At 33.8% G+C, this 17,176-nt stretch overlaps 1 protein-coding gene across 1 annotated transcript; it reads right to left on the minus strand.

The window, feature by feature from the left end:
- Window positions 1-489: 489 nt before the first annotated feature.
- On the minus strand, window positions 490-16,139 carry LOC145663149 (uncharacterized). The gene is made up of 2 exons (XM_081729471.1): window positions 14,831-16,139; window positions 490-5,293 (listed from the first exon to the last, which is right to left on the minus strand). The coding sequence occupies exon 1, from the start codon at window positions 15,826-15,828 to the stop codon at window positions 14,866-14,868; it is 963 nt and encodes a 320-aa protein (XP_081585597.1). The 5' UTR covers window positions 15,829-16,139; the 3' UTR covers window positions 490-5,293; window positions 14,831-14,865.
- Window positions 16,140-17,176: the final 1,037 nt, after the last annotated feature.

Genomic DNA, 17,176 nt, shown 5'->3' on the forward strand with positions numbered 1-17,176 from the left:
AAAGTCTTTTCGCTTAGGACGGCAGAATAGTACATAAACATATTGGATTCTGCCAGAAAAAAAAAAAAAAACTTTGAACCCTTCCCAACGAAAGGTATCACTCTTTACGAAAAACAATGCACATTCACGCTTTCGTTTGTCGATCTGTTTGTTTAGCTTTTATTACGAACCTTTGTCATATCTTTTATGCTCTTTAGTTGAATGTTTACTCGAAAGCTGAAACTACCTTTTTTTTTTTTTAACAAATTCATTTCAGTCACAAGACGAGAGACACATGTAAATGGTATTCTCTACGAGACAAGACGAGACACAGCTCTTTCAGTAGAAGCCGATATACCTTGCGAGACGAGACAGCACTTTCTTCACATCTTTTCGACATGAGACAGCTCTAAATCGAGACGAGGATGGACAACACTACTGGTAAATCGAGGTTCTACTGTATACTATAATTCAAGGACAAAAAATAAAAAAATGATGTATTTCTGTAATAACAATGTTGTTTTATTTCTTTTTTTTTTAAAAAAAAGTCTGAGCAAATATATTTTTTACTGATATGTTGTACATTGACATAATTTTCTCTTCAAAAAAATGATAGATACACAATATTGACAATAATGATGAAAATAATAATTTTACATGAAGTAATGCTTAATTTTGAAACTGAGATAAAAAAAAAAAAAAGAATGAATGAATGCTCATACGAAAAAGGAAATCATTACTCAATCACACATTTATATACAACTTAATATGATAATAAACACAACTCATCAACACAGAAATAGGCACATAAAGAATATTTTCATATATGTAAAATCTTATATGATTTTTGTAGGATGTAAGTAATTGGCACACGTTCTATTTACATAAAAGTAATTATTGTTATTATTATTTAAAACCTACTTTTCTTTTTACATAATATTACTTTTAAAATAAAGCAATATGCTCTACATTTAAAAATAATTACTCTACATAATATTTGTATAAACACTGAGCAATAAAAATTTAATATTTTATTATCACAGAATAAAATCCTGCATTGCAGAATAGATATGTTGCATATAATACAACTAAATCTATTATTCTTTTTACAATCTTTACTGGACGGTTTGTTGTATATGCTATAATAGGTAGATTTTTTTTTACATTAGACAACAAAAGAAATAATATTGTTTTAATTCAGTGGTTCTCAATCTATGGGGCGTGAAGAGTGAGCAAAGAGGGCGTAAGCTCCTGACAGAAATAACTGTGAATAAAGCACTCCTTGAAATCATGGGTAATAAAGGTGTAATAGATCAACCATGGAGATGCCCCCTAGAAAATTTTCTCCGGGCGCCCCTGCTTGAAATGACAATTTTTATTTAGATTTAGCAAACTTTACAGATGGTACATGTTAGACATTTTCTCTCTGTAATAGCAAGGATAGGGGACGTAAAACTGCAAGGTTTATGAAGGCGGGCTCCAGGTAGGTAAGCTTGGGAACCACTGTATCTAATTTATGCAATACGTAATGTTATATCGAAACTGATTATTTAATTGTTAAATCCACTTATCGTAAGTTGTTGAAAATGTACAGCCTTGTTCAAAATAGGGGACACGGTTGCTTAGTGGTATCCATTATGAATAATTTGAGTTCCACTGAAGACTTGGGTACTTTTGCCTGTTCTCAATATGTATTTATTCATGTCCCTGCTAAAATACTTAAGGGTAAAAAAAAAAAAAAAAAAAAAAAAAAAAAAAAAAAAAAACCGAAATGAGGAAACTCATGTTATTCAGAAAACTCAAACACAGTGGCGAATCTATCTTGGGGCCTGGGGTTTCTTGAGTGACAAAGTAATTTACGATATTATTTCTATATTTTTTTAAAGCTTGTAGTAAAATCATGAAAAACTTATCATAGTCTGAGAGTTCTGGCTGCTTTCTCTCAGTTTTCACCTTCCAGTTCCACTACTGTTGAAACATGCTTGATTGACCTTTAAAAAAAAAAAAAGAAAGAAAAGGTTGAACATTCAACTCTGGTGCGAAGGTTCCTGGTTGGATCTCGGAAAATGTGAGTTCTGGTGAACAACATCGTATCCGTGGGTTTACTCGGGATTATCCTGTTTTCTTCCACATTCTCATTTCATGAACTCTTATCATATTAATTCACTCTTTTAGTAATCACCTGTCTCCTTCAGTCATCATTAAAGAATAGAACAGGCGGTATCCGGAAGATAATGGGATTACGTAATTAGAGAGAGGGACAGGCCCGTATCCACTGGGGGCTAGGGTGGGCAGGCCCCCTCCTAAATATTTACTGCCCCCCTAAAATTTTCATGGTAGGCTTGCAAATGAACTATAATATGGTTGGATCGCCTCCCCCCTAACTTCTACCGCCCCCCCCCAGATTTTTGGGCTGGCTTCCGGCCTAGAGAGGGACTAACGTAAACGTTTCGACAAAATATATCCAATTTAACATTCAGTATCAATTTACAACAAAACAGTACCCTTAGTTGGCAAACACTTATATATATTGGGTTTATAGTGTTCATATTGAAACTTACATACTCCAAATTTCCCTTTGAAACACGTTGGTTATCCTCACTAAAATATACTACAAAAATTAAAATATATAGAATTTTCAAAAGCGCACAATTAAATTAATTTAAACACAATAAATGCAGAAGTATTTCAAAGTTCAATGCCTGCATTTTTTTTTTTTTTTTTTTTTTAAAGATAAGACATCCCGAGACCAATTCTTTGCTTACTGCTGTATAACAATTTTAAAATTTTCTTAAACAACGTAAATACAGAAAAAAGTTCAACATTTTGTGTGTATAGTGTTATTTTCTTTAAAACAGACGAAACAGCCATCTTCTCAAAACCTGTTATCCTAAACTAAATGAAAAAGATGTATAATGGAAGATTGCACTTTATTTTCTTAAAATACAGAGAATAGCTTTTTAATAAAGCAAAAATAGCTTGTTTAAAAACCTCATAATATCTACAATACTTAAATATATCTGTTGAATTTCACAATTTATGGGTTTCAGATTATTGATTTATGTCCAGAAGATGGCTCTAGTGTCAACACACATAAATTATTAACAGAACAAAAACAGTTTTAATAGTTTGCAACAAATCAAGAAATTAGTTAGAAAACTGTTGATTTTACATAAAAAGTCTTTTATGAGTATTAATATGTTGTATTAAAAATAGACTTATGAAATTGTATGATAACAATATTCTTATATTTAATTTAATTTGCAAGTAATTAATATATTACGTTCTAAAGTTCACCCATCGAAAGAATCTGGTCTCAAGTTCTTACATATTAACTCACTTGTTTGCTAGAAAGTGTAGTATTCGTAATGGAACTTCAAAATGAGCTTCGTCACTTTACCCTGGTGCACATATAAAGATTAGACTTTTAAAAAAAAAGTGCGAAATGAGATTCATAAATTTACCATCTTAATAATAACGGTGTTAAATCCTAAATCATCTTTATATTTGATTTATATGGAGGTTATTTTCTATGGTTTCTTTGAGATTAATAGAAATTTAATTATGCGATTTTCAGTGGCGGATCTAGCCCGGGGCCGGGAGCCTAGGCCTCCCCCAGTTTTTTGAATGATAAAAATAATTATTTACATATATTTTTGAAAGTTGGGTAAACTCATGATATACCTAATGTAGTCTGAGTTCTGGCTGCCTTCCCCCACCCCAATTTTTACTTTCTAGATTCGCTACTGGAAATTTTACCGTTTTTTTTCCTTCTAGTTAAGTACTCTCTTGCTTTTTTTCAAAATGAATTTGCATAATATATGTTTTTTTTTATACTATTTAAAGTAAAATTTCGTTGTTAAAGATTATTATAATTATATGAAACAGAATTTAGTTTTCACAAAATAAGAAACACTTCATTAAAATTACAAATCATTAACAAACAAACAAACAAAGCAGAGAAATATTCTCCATATTAATTAACAGGCTTAAACCACAAAATATATATAAAAAAAATACTCAGCACAGTGACAGCTCTAGAAGGTAAAAACTGGGAAGGGGCAGTCATATCTATCATGGGTTTAGGTATATAATGAGTTTATAATTTTTCATGCATCCTACAGAGGTTTCCAACTTAATTCTCTCTCTCGATGGATATTATACCTTGGTTAGATGTTGACATTGTGAACCTCAAGTATGGTTTTATATATATTGTATAACAGAAAAACTGCAACTGAAATTATATATAAAGTTTCAAAAATGTTCCAATAAAGAATAAAAGGCAACGCTTACCACAAACCTTAAAAAATATACAAATAATAGCTTTAATCATTTTTTTATTACTCCAGAAACTGGGGTGCCTAAAACTCACCGGCCACGGGTTGGATGCGCCACTGAGTCAACATTAGTATTAAGTGTCCTAGTTCCCAAAATTTCCTTATTTTATTATTACTAAGTTATTATTCTTATTTTAAAAAAAAGAAAGAAAAGTAAAGGATACCGTACTAAAAGCCCATAACAATGTTTGTAGCTTCAGCTCAATTATCTGTCCAAATTGCTCTTTCCCCTAATTCTAGTTTTTAACTCATTACGGCAGATCGGATTACACTTTTAGATCCATGTCTCGTATGGCCTCGGTCTTGAGAAAGGACGCTTTAAAGTTCGAACCAATTATCTGTTCAGAACGCGAAGTCATACTGGTGAAACAGTACAGTATAATTAACATAATAGTATCGAAAAAAATAAAAATATTTCATTAATGTAGCTTATATATAATCTATTGCTATAAAGAATTAGTTACACCTTTCTTTACTCTCACAACCACACGAAAAAAATTATAATAACTTAGCATTGAATTTAAGATCTCAATTGGTCTTATAAGAGTCAAATTTGTTAGATTTATTTCCATTTATGGATTCGAATACAAGGATTTTTGAGAAAAAAAAAGATGATGCTCAGATTTTTCTTTTTTTTTTTTTTTTTTTAAAAAAAAAAGACAAGACTGTACTAATGAATTCTAAGAATAAAATTCTTTATGTAAATCTGTAAAGATAATTTTTCTCAGTTCTTAATGGCTATTTTGACGAATCTTTTATGACAATTGAAATTAATCATCTCCTTCATATACAAGTAAATATATTTGGCACATTATTTACAAGCACAGCTTGAGATACATATCTTTTTTTTCTTTTTTAATTATCATTTTGGACCAAGTGAACCCTGAAATTTTACTGGCATTATAATATGTTCATAAATTACCGTACTTAATACCTCATTAAGTCACTTAGTACTGTTGATCGATCCCTGACAACACCTGAAACAAATAGAAAAAAGTAATAATTAGGCCAAATATTTCGTTACATTTAATTCACACATACACATAATTACATGCAAAAATTAATCAGTGGGCCGGGGGAGATCAAAGAGAATAATAGTAGTCGAATTATAATCTTTTATCAACAAATTTATAAGAAATTGCTAAATTTTACAATATTTGTATGCCTTTTGAAAGATTCTTTTGTTAAATAAAAATGGATTAGTGTCAAATATGGATGATTACAGTGAGTCACTGCTAGATATGACAGATTACAATAAAATACTGTCAAATACGCCATATTACAATGAATTAGTGACAAAATGAAAGATTACAATGAATCGGTGACAAATATGAGAAATTACAAAAAAAAAAAAAAAATACTGCCATACATTATGATTACAGTGAATCATGATCAAATATGGAATATTACAACAAATTATTTGTAAATGCAACAAAGTATAGCAAAATACTGCCGAATGTGGTAGAATATATTAAATTGATGGGAAATATGAAAGATTAAAACGAAACATTGACAATGCCATATACGATAAATTACTATGAAATAGTGACAAATAAAGCAGAATCTGACACATCATCATAAATAACTGCAAAAGAAAATATACGGAAAAAGTTGCACAAATCAGTGATAAATAAACCATTCAAAACAAAATAATGTTGAATATGGAAATTATAATGAGTCATTGGTTCATACAAAATGCTGAAGGAAGAATTAATAATGCCAGAAACAACAGTTACTAGTATTCACTGACAAATATGAAAGAAAGAAAAAGTGGTAATACATCCAGGAAATCATGATTAAAGTGACAAATTTGGAAAACTGCAAATATCCTTAAGAAATGCGGAAAATTACAGTTGGTCTTTAGCGTATATAAAGTATACGTTTGTAGTCAGTTGCACCCATGAACATTAATAATGAATTCTAAACAACGAATTACTGGCAAAAATTATCAGATTACAATGAATTTCTAGCAAAATATGATAGATTACAATAAATTTCCTACAAAATGTAGAAAAACAAAAAAGGAAATGAAATCTGTAAAGTTTACGTCCCACGGTTATGCCGGCTAGGCTAAAGAAGACGGTGATGATGAGAAATGAATGAAATGGTGGAATGAAGAAAGTGGGAGAAAACGGAAGAGTCCCGAGAAAATTCACGCACACGGTGTTTGTCCACCGTATAGTTCACTTGGCGCGAGCTAGGATCGAACCCGGAACACCATGCACCAGAGGTGAACGCTCTACCACTAAGCCACCGCTTTCAAAAAGTGAAAAGTTATGGTGAATTACTACCTAGATGAGAAAGAATGCAGTGAATTGCTGCGAAAATTTTAAAAAATGCAACAAATATCTAGTTAATATTGCCAGGATATTGCTACTGAATTATACACAATTATACAAGTAGATTATTCTATAACTGTTAAGTGCTAACCAGCAGCCAATGCCCGTTGAGTAGTTACAATTAAAAAGCATGACATGAATATAAAGCGTATGAGGGCAATAAAGTGTTATTACTTCGTACTGGAATAAGATATTTTATAAAAACTACAATTCCATTAGTTTTTATTCGACTTTGAATGTCAGCTTCTTTTTTATTATTATTATTAAGTTGCTTATGTCCAGCGCCGTAACTTAGATTTTTTCTGGGGGGGAAGGGCAAGCATTAGTACCCGTATTTGGGCTCCCTAGAAATTTATTTTCTAATTCTCGGGCCCCCCTCTTTCCATTTTTCTCTTACTCTTTATGGGCCTCCTGCAACCTGTGGACCCTCCTGCACTGCAAGGTCTGCGGGGCCGTTAGTCACGCCCCTGGGCCAGTTCCATATATGACAAATTGAGAGTACAATATTGACATATCTCAAAGCCATACGAATACATATTATTTCTAGGGCTCTTAATAGTAGATATCTTTCACTGAAATGGGCTCACGACTCCTTTTTGTTTTATTTACTACCTTTTGTATGCTGTTTTGTTTATGTAATGTATTGAACCTGTTTGATACTTCATTTATAATTTCATGTTCATATCGTATATGGAGTAACAACATTTTGTCTAAAAATGGGCACCCCCTGGAATGGCGGGGAGCTTCCCTGGAGGGGCAGTTGCCTATCCTGGCCCCCCACAAATTACTGCCCTGCCTGTTTTACTTGTAGTTTACGATCTAAAATACACACAGTATTATATATCTTACATTAAAATCCTATTAATCCTACTAAATAGTCCAACAAATTTATTAGCAGTTATGACACGTGGTATCTTAATGAGTTCAATTTTGGTCCGTATAAGCAACTTTTTTTCTATTGGATGCTATGAAATCATCTACGATTATTTGAAAAAAATATTAGCATACACCCCTGTATAAAGCATACTACAATCAAATATGCTTGCCTCTATAACCAAAGTTTTAAAATAATGATAGTTTGTGACACTGAAGGTAAAGTAAAACAAAAAATGAGTTTGCTGTAAGAACGATCTACCTAATGGTAGATGAGTACAGCCATCTATAATACGCAGCTCTTATTTCCAGTAATCTTTGCTAGATTTTCCCATACAGTATAATACTTTAATTATTGTTATGCGTAAATTCTGGAAAGTTAAATACAACGACTATCCATTTAGTGTTAAGGCATTTATTCTGAAGTCGGTCAATCGCCTAGTTTTCGACAAAAAGCGTAATACAGATACGAAAATTTTAAAATTTTTGACCACTTTAATAAGAGATATAATAGAGTAGGGTAGGGTTGGCGTAGGGTTAGGGAAGTTTGCACCCATTTTGTTAAGTGTAATTTCTCGTCTTTGCGTAAGGATACATGCAGACATGTTCAGAATACAAAATCCACAGTCCAACCATGCGGTAACATTGCACGAAGTAGTCCAATCCGCTTGTCAAATAGTTCCATGTTTAAAACCGCTTATAAAGAAAAATAAACACAACTTCCGCTCTCCTTACATATTCTGAAGCACACAAACGAGCAAATTACCCATTTCTTCCCGGTAAATTTTCAACGCCTGCCTGCTGGGCTAAAGGAGATGTGCACCTTCTGATTATAATGAAATCCGAACCACTTTGGTCGTTCAACTGTATCCAACCGGGAATCGAAGCCGAGACTACGCGAACCGAAGCCAAGCGAGTCTAAAACCGAACCAGGATGAAATCAATATCATCGTATTGATTATCGTATAATAATCATCGTATTATTATTATTATTATTATTATTATTAATAATAATAATAATAATAATAATAATAATAATAATAATAATAATAATACGTTCATCTCTGGTGCATGGGGTCCCGGGTTCAAACCCTGCTCCCGCCAAGTAAACCTTGTGGTGGACAAACACCGTGTGCGTGGGTTTCCTCGGGATTCTCCCGTTTCCTCCCACTTTCTTCATTCTACCATTTCATTCGTTTCTCATCATCACCGTCTCCTTTAGCCTAACCGGCATAACCGTAGAACGTAAAACTTAAAGATTTCATTTCATTTCTTGTCAATAATAATAATAATAATAATAATAATAATAATAATAATAATAATAATAATAATAATAATAATAATAATAATAATAAACACTGAAAATACTCCCAAAATACTCCCATGTAGTTTATATAGTAAGATTATAAGAGCATATGCAATTAACACGTTCTGATTTTCATTTTTAGTAAGGAGACAGAATTTGTGTATAAATTACTTTTGACATAGAGAGAACGTAATTCTCTGTCAGTTACAAAAAATATGCCTAGTCAGTAAATAAGTTTTTAACTTATTAATAATAAAGAGATATGTATAAGAGAAAGTGTATGAGATTTGTTTTCTTTTGCAAGTGCACTATATTACTGATAATGAGAAAAATTTAATAAATAGCATAACTCTAAGCATTGTCATTCATTCCGATTTCGAGGATATACTATAGTATAATATATTTTGGAGGTTTTTTTTACGGAACTTTTTATTCAATACATTAATGATTTTGTAGACTATAAATTGACCTCACTTAGGTCAAAATTGTGTTCAGCATCTACCCAGAAGTTCTAAGGCAGAGCAATGAATCAATAGCTGAGTGCTCCCATCTTGCGGGTGGGGTCCCCTGATTTGATCCCAGCTCCCGCCAAGTAAACTTTGTGGCGGGGAAATACCATGCGCATGGGTTTTCTCGGGATTCTGCCTTTTACTCCCACTTTCGTCATTCCACATTCACTGTTTCCTTCAGCCAGTACCGTTATTTCAGATTTGGCTTGGGGGGGGCGAGGCAAGACCCCTTGATATAAGTAAAATTTCGCGTTTTTCACTGACTTACTACTATTCTATTGATAAAATCTATATAAATCTCAAACTCAGGGGGGCAAATGCCCCTCCCTGCCCCCCTAAATGACGCCCCTGCCTTCAGCCTCTTTGTATAATCGCGGGACATTAAGTTAAATACTAGTAATAATACTAATAGATCTAAATTTATTATTTCACTTGCCTTCGTAGCACACAATAATTAACAAACTCTTTTCTCCCGAATAGAGAAAATAACACTCTATAAACAGTTAGTAATAGATAGTATGATAGGTATAAAACAAACAGAATAGATCTTATCTATTCGTCTCGGTCTAAATATCTTCTTTCAGCAATATAACGAGGGGTATCATTTTGGGGGGGGGGGGGTAGAGGAGGCAATTGCTTCCCCTGAGTTTGAGGTATATATTTATATAGTTTAATGATTACTATCGTAATCGTAAACTAATGAAAAACGTAAAAATTTACTTACAGTGTACAATAATGATATCCACGAGCCGAGATTTGGGACTGTCTCATCGCAAAAAGTATATGCGTTTCTATTGAAAGACCTTCGTCTCGTATCTCGACATGAACATTCTGCCTTGTTCCGTCTCGTATAGGGCTGTTCGATGTCGGCAAAATATCAAAACTTGATCGATATATCTTATCGAAAAATATCAAAAGATAATCGAAATATCGATCAGAAAAATTCAATATCGATATTTCGAGATTTTAAAATGTGGATCGATGAATCGATATATCGAAGTATTACACAGCCTTAATCTTGCTTTAATATCGAAAAATATTGAAATATCTACTAGAAAAAATGGATATTTCGATACTTGAAAATATCGATCGATCAATCAGTACCGAGGTGTCACATAGCCCTAGTCTTGTCTTAATATCGAAAAGTATCAATCAATCGATCGATAAATCGAAATTTTGCGAGCCTTAATCTCGTCTTAATATGGAAAATATAGAATTATCGAAACATATTGGAATATTAATCAGAAAAATCTATATCGATCGATCGATTGATATATCGAAATATCACATAGCCCTATTCTCGTCTTAATATCGAAAATTTTGATATCGATGTTTTCAATATTGGAAAATATCGATCGATCGATCTATGTATTGAAATATTGGACTCGTCTCGTGGGCAATGGGCAACACGAGTGAAGAATCTTGTCTTCCCGTCCCCTTTCCCTATTCCATAAAATAAAACCTGTTTGAAATTACTGAACTAACTAACGAAAACCAGAAGGACAGCACCTCATAATAGATAGTGGGATGACAATTACGTTGAAAACACATACGGGGTCAAGAAGTCAAAAAATGTGTTTCTTGAGCATTGAAATTACGCCACAACGACAAGATAGAATCTATACTCGGAACATTGAATAATAGGTAGAAAATTAGTCAAATAAAACATTGTTCTTAGCCCTGATTAATCTTGCACAAAACTATTTCAAATTGCTATAAGTCATTATTAGACAACATTATTAGCGTTTGAGAGAAAAATTATCGAGAGATGTGATATATAGCCACCTATCAAGATGAAATTCACCCTGAAGTATACACGAATTAAGTTTTAGACATGACACTAGTTAGATATCAGTACAAGCTTGGTTAATAAGATAAACAAAACTTGTCCAAACTTTAACGATTAACTCCAAAACTTTAATATTTCTTTAACTTGTAAATATTGTGTGAGAATTAGACTTAATTAATTCATAGATGGTGTGGAGCGGAACAACATACCATGATCGAGGGGTAAATACTCATAAGTAATTAGACCTATACAGAAAAAAATGTATTTTATGGTCTGTTTATTTTGTTGGATCATTTGCATACGAATAGAATAGTACGAGACAAGACAAGAAATGAGGTTTTTTCTTGTTTTGTCTCCAAGGCCGCCGATCCTGGGGGCCCGAGCCCCGAAAGCTCATGTGGACCCCCTCACATTGTATTTATGAATATACAATATTTGGAATAGTTTGAATGCAGTTTGTCTTAAAATCCTCATATATCTCCTTTACATCTGGATGCCCTTCCCCCCACCATTTACAGAGAAATCGTCGCCCTTGCTTGTCTCGGATTTCGAATAAGTTTAGTCTCGTTTCGATTTTCAGAATCCCCGTTCCTGTTCTCATATAGTCTTGTAAATTTTGGTCGAATTGTAGTCTCGTCTCGATTCTAGAAAAAAAAAATCTCGTTTCGTCTCCATTCTTGGAATCCACTTTCTCTTCTCATCTCGTCTCGAAGTTTTTCTCGTTTCACTTTGTAAATTTACGTACAAAATGTATGATATCTCAGTTTCATCTAGAGGTCATCAAAATCCATCCAAGTCCACGAAACGTTCAGATATAACAACTTTAAACCATATTTATTGTAATGACTTGTATATCTTTAAATCTTGACAAATACTCTTCATTTTGTTCGTACAACCACTTCATTAAATCAGTTTTTATGCTATGAATCACGAAACATTAATTGGGTAAACTAATGCTGCTCACAACCAGTGGCGGATCTAGAAGACAAAAACTGGGGGGTCAGCCGAACTCAGACTATGATGGGTATACCATGAGTGTATTATAAGCTTTTAAAAATATATAAATAATAGCTTCATTTTTTGTCACTAAAAAAACTGGAGGGGGGGAGGGCTAGGCCCCCTGGCCCCGGTCTAGATCCGCCAATGCTCACAACACTCGAAACATGTTTCCTCTCTCTATAACAAGATAAGAATTTTTATGTTTCTTGACTTCGTCTCAAATTTGAAAATGCAATTTTTGTCTCGGGGTGGGCAACACTAAATACGCCTTTAACCCTTCTAATGCAATTTGCGCAACAGTCATTATATATCCGAACATTAAGAGCAATATCAGGGTGTCTATCGGTCACGAAAGTCACGAATGTCACGAAAAAGTCACGAAATCAGAAAACGGTCATGAAAGTCAAGAAAAAGTCACGAAATTTAGTTTTTGGCTCACGATTTTTTTTTATCTGTTCAAATGTAAATACAGATTGGAAAATTTTGTTCTATAAACCGTCAAAATTCACCAACAGAAATGTTTATGGTCGACTTTAGACGCTATCATATCGCAAGCAAACCACGCTTCTATCGCATGGATGAAAATTCGGTCTAATTCGCACCCAAATTCGCTCTTGAAAGTGTTATGAAGTTTTATGATTTGGTAAAAGAAAGGTCACGAAAAAGTCACGAAATTTCATTTTGGAATGTTAGTAGACACCCTGAATATGATTGTTAGGTTATGAAATTCTTCCGCTTTGGCGAGAGAGGCCCCTAGTTCGATCTCAGACTATGCAACTTGCTGATGGACAATAGACCTCATTGCTTCGATTGTTTTCACATCCTTCATTTGCATTTATGACCGGTTTTCTTTAACACATAGGGTTGATACGAAATACGTTTACAATTTCATTTCAATAACATAATAATTTAGTAAACAGAGTTCATGTTGTTACTTTAGTACTATAGTGGTTGATTTGGTTTGAGTTCTAATTAGGTCAGTTGTCTGAGTTGAACTTTTCCCCAAATTCAACGCTAGGGTTGCTCACGAGATGAGACCAGACAGAACTTTGGTGAGAAGATAGAGATGAGACAGAACTTTTCTAATAAAAACACACACACACACACTTTCCGGGATGAGACGTCAATTTCATGTTACCTATTCGACATAAGACAGGTGGGGGTGTGGGTGGGGCATGGTAACTCAGTGGAAGAGCACTTACCTCTGGTGCATGCGGTCCCTACGCTATCTTATCTAGTGAATGTCGGGTTGGTACCTTCAATGTTTAGATTCTTAGCTTTACGTACAATGTTATCTCACCGAGTAACGATCATTAATATAGGTTAAATAATTAAATTACTTTTGAACAGAGGAATTTAAAAATTTTCTACAATAGTAGGAGTATTAGCTGACAATGAAAAAATGTTCAAGGATGACATAATTATACGTATCTATTTATAGATCTTAATAAGCTGAACAAAATGAAGATAAGTTCTTATGCGTAGTTTTTGAGAATATGAGGGGAAAAAATTGATTTTATGGTACTGAAAATACGTTATTTGTAACCAACAATAATACGTCAGCCATTAAGGCCACACTAATACCAAAACATAACTTATCAAGACCTTCATGATCACACGAAATGAAATTTTTCAGTTTAACGTCCCACGATTATACGGTTTTTTATTGCAAGGGAGACGTATGATTAAGGTAAGTGGATTATAATGGAGGAATTGGTGAATAAGAATGTGTGGAGGGAACGGAAGTAGCCGGAGAAAACCCACGGACACGATATTGTCTATCACAAATTTACTTGCACGGAGATTGAATCACGGACCCTTCGGACCAGAGATAAGCGCTCGAACATTGAGCCACTTTGCCCCCCCCCCATGACCACACGAGCAAGACAATAGTATACAGCATGGGTGTGAAGGAATGATTCACCCCCAAATAGATAGTTCTATGTTATATGCTTATTAAATTTGTTACATGCTTAGAGCAAAATGTGAAAGAAGAATATTTAGAAAACAATACATTTTAAACCATGTCGACACGTTAAAAACCATTCGCCACTGAAACAATCATTGACTTTGTAATGAACACAGTTGCAAATTTATTACTATGCTATACTATAACAAGATCAAAGTCTAGTCTTTTTTTTTTTATAGTATTTTTTGAAATCAATTTACACCAATATAAACCCAAACAATGAATTTGCATAAGCAATTTTTGTTTTTTTCCTTATGAACAACTTATTCACACATCCCTTACAGCATGCGATTCTGAGTTCACGAAATTACTGTCAAGACTCATGTTTCAAAAAGATAATACACCGAGATATAATAATAATAATAATAATAATAATAATAATAATAATAATAATAATAATAATAATAATAATAATAATAATAATAATAATAATAATAATGTTTATGTATGTATCTTGATTTCATATGCTTTCATATTTTGAAAGGAGACTTTTGATTTGTTTTAAATATGTAAGAAGCCCGGTTCCCTGAAATGTCATGCACCCCTAGAACAAATTTCTGGCTACACCACTGGTATACAGCATAGTTAATGACAACTAATAATCTAAATTTATTATTAATTATTAAACTAATTTTAAATATATTTCAATTAGTGTTTTGAGAATTGTACGTTGCTAAATAAACAAAAGCAAAACAAACAAGATAAAGTAATTATTATTAAAAATAGGTACCTGATTGTTCTTCGGAAAAATCACCGGTTCTTTCATCACTGCAACAGTTCATAAAGAGCGCTGATATAACTTTGTGCCATTTGTAACGTTTCGTACTTGGATAACTGTCGATCGTTCCCTAAGGAAGGTAACACAGCTCGAAGCCGGTCAAACGCCTTGTTGAGGTTCTGCATTCGTCTCCTCTCTCGTGCATTCGCGGCTAACCTTCTTTTTTTCATTACCACTGGACTGACAAGTTTATTTGAGCGTCTCTTCAACGTGGACGATGACACAGAGGAATTTTTTGACGCTGACGAGTGTGGTTTACTACTTGAATGCACTTTTGCTGCGTCACAAGATGGTTTATGCTCGGGCAATTCGAATCCGCACTTGTCACAGAGTTCATACATATCATCATAGTCCTCATCATCATCATCACGAGATTCGTCTTCTTGAAACATAATGTCATCACTGTCATTGCAGAAAATACTATTGTTATTGTTATTATTATTATTAGAAAAAGTGTTCCTTGAAATCTTTTTACACTGCCTTTCCTCTAAATAGTCACTTTGAGCAGTCACCACAACTTGTTGAAACTTGTTCACAATAGACGAAGAATAACGATGTGAATAATGAGGCGGTAATAATGCTGTGTAATGTTTTGTGTTGTTGGTGGTCCCTGCTTCGATATCCGACATAGGACTAGGCGACCGAAAACTATCGGGGCTAGGAGTATGGCAACCGTCTGACAGATTGTCCAATGACCGATGATGATGTTGCTGATGATAGAGATGCTGATTGCCAGATTCTGTCTTGGATGCTGGCAATGAACCAAGAGAAGACGCTGGTGACGCCGGTGGGTACAATAAAGATGTTGCAGAGGATGTAAAAGAACTAACGGTGCCTGGCTGTGAACCAATAGCGTTCGATGTTTGGTCCAGAGGAGGGGATATACTTGAATGTATATTATCCGGAGAGTCTGCGTTACACAGGTAAATATATCGTAAAATTTCAGCCATTGTTTTATGAATAAAAGAACAACAGAGTCTGAAGAAATATTGTCCACAAAAATTGGCAACAAATATCACACTTTAATATTCATAACTATGTCCTGGTTTACGAACTAAGTTGACAGCGAATTTCCGTACCTCCAGGGCGAGGTCCTATGCAGCCACCTGTTTGATCTGCTGCACAGCACTGGGACACACTAGAAGGGCTTCCGGTTGAACAAGTGGAAGGCCTGTTTCGTTCGCCGGCTACCAAAGAACACAATACCTGGTGGTGCGACCTCAACAGATGGTTCTTGCGCGCAACCCACCTTGCTGCTAGACCTGTTACCTGAAGACTGGAAGTAAGAGAAGAACCGCATAGATAGCTGAAGAGGTACCTTACCACACTTCCCGCCTCACACCACTTTCGTCCCCCCCCCGCTCTCTACATCCAGTTTCCTTTTTCATAAATATCAGCCGGCGCCCTTGGCTGGCAATAACATGAAAGAAGAGGTACCCTACCACCGGCGCGCGTGCCCGCGAACCAATTACACACCACAACTAAAGTCACGTGGTATTGAATCTCCTTTAGGTAAATCCTCTTGTCCAGCCTTTGAAATTACACTTTCTCTTATGGACATATACGATTTTTTTCTCCTTTGATTTCTTTTGAATCAAAAGTTGTTTTTTTTTTCTTCTATTGTTGATGTTACAGATGAATAGAAACATGTATTTCTATGTATATTCTAAAGGAAACATGTGTTCCAGAGGATTTATTTTTTTGTTATACACTGAACTTCTTTATTCTTGATATTTTTTTGTTCTGTTATTATTCTAAGTTTTTGGAACTTGTGTCATGTGGTACAACTCTTAGGGGACCCATTTTTTTCATCATTATTATTTAATTAAACCACACAATAATGCCATCAAAGCTTATTTCTTAGTATATTTTACTCCAAATATACCCAGAAGCAGGTACAAATGTGTACATGAAATTTCTCCAGAACATTTATTATTATTAACAAAAGTATTTTTCTTATATCATCTCCAAGTCATATAGTTAGTCGAATTATGTTCTTCAGGCAAATTTATTATTTTTTTAAAAAAGTAATTTAATGGAGTTTTTTCCAAATGCATATAAGACTTCTTTTTCCGAAAAAAAAAATAATTATCTACTTTTTAAAAAAAATCCTGCAGGAATCTTTTTTTTTTCTCAAGAGGTATTACACTTGTTCGTTAGGTGTACATACCAAACTTCCATTCTTGTTTTTCAGGAATTGTCACATATGACAATAAGACGCATCAATTTGGTGAAGATCAAAGACTTTTTTGCCGAAATCTGACCACACACACACACACACACACACTGATGCCTTAT

Source organism: Thermobia domestica, chromosome 10 (genome assembly GCF_964235325.1).
Source record: "Thermobia domestica chromosome 10, izTheDome1.hap1.1, whole genome shotgun sequence".
NCBI lineage: Eukaryota > Metazoa > Arthropoda > Insecta > Zygentoma > Lepismatidae > Thermobia > Thermobia domestica.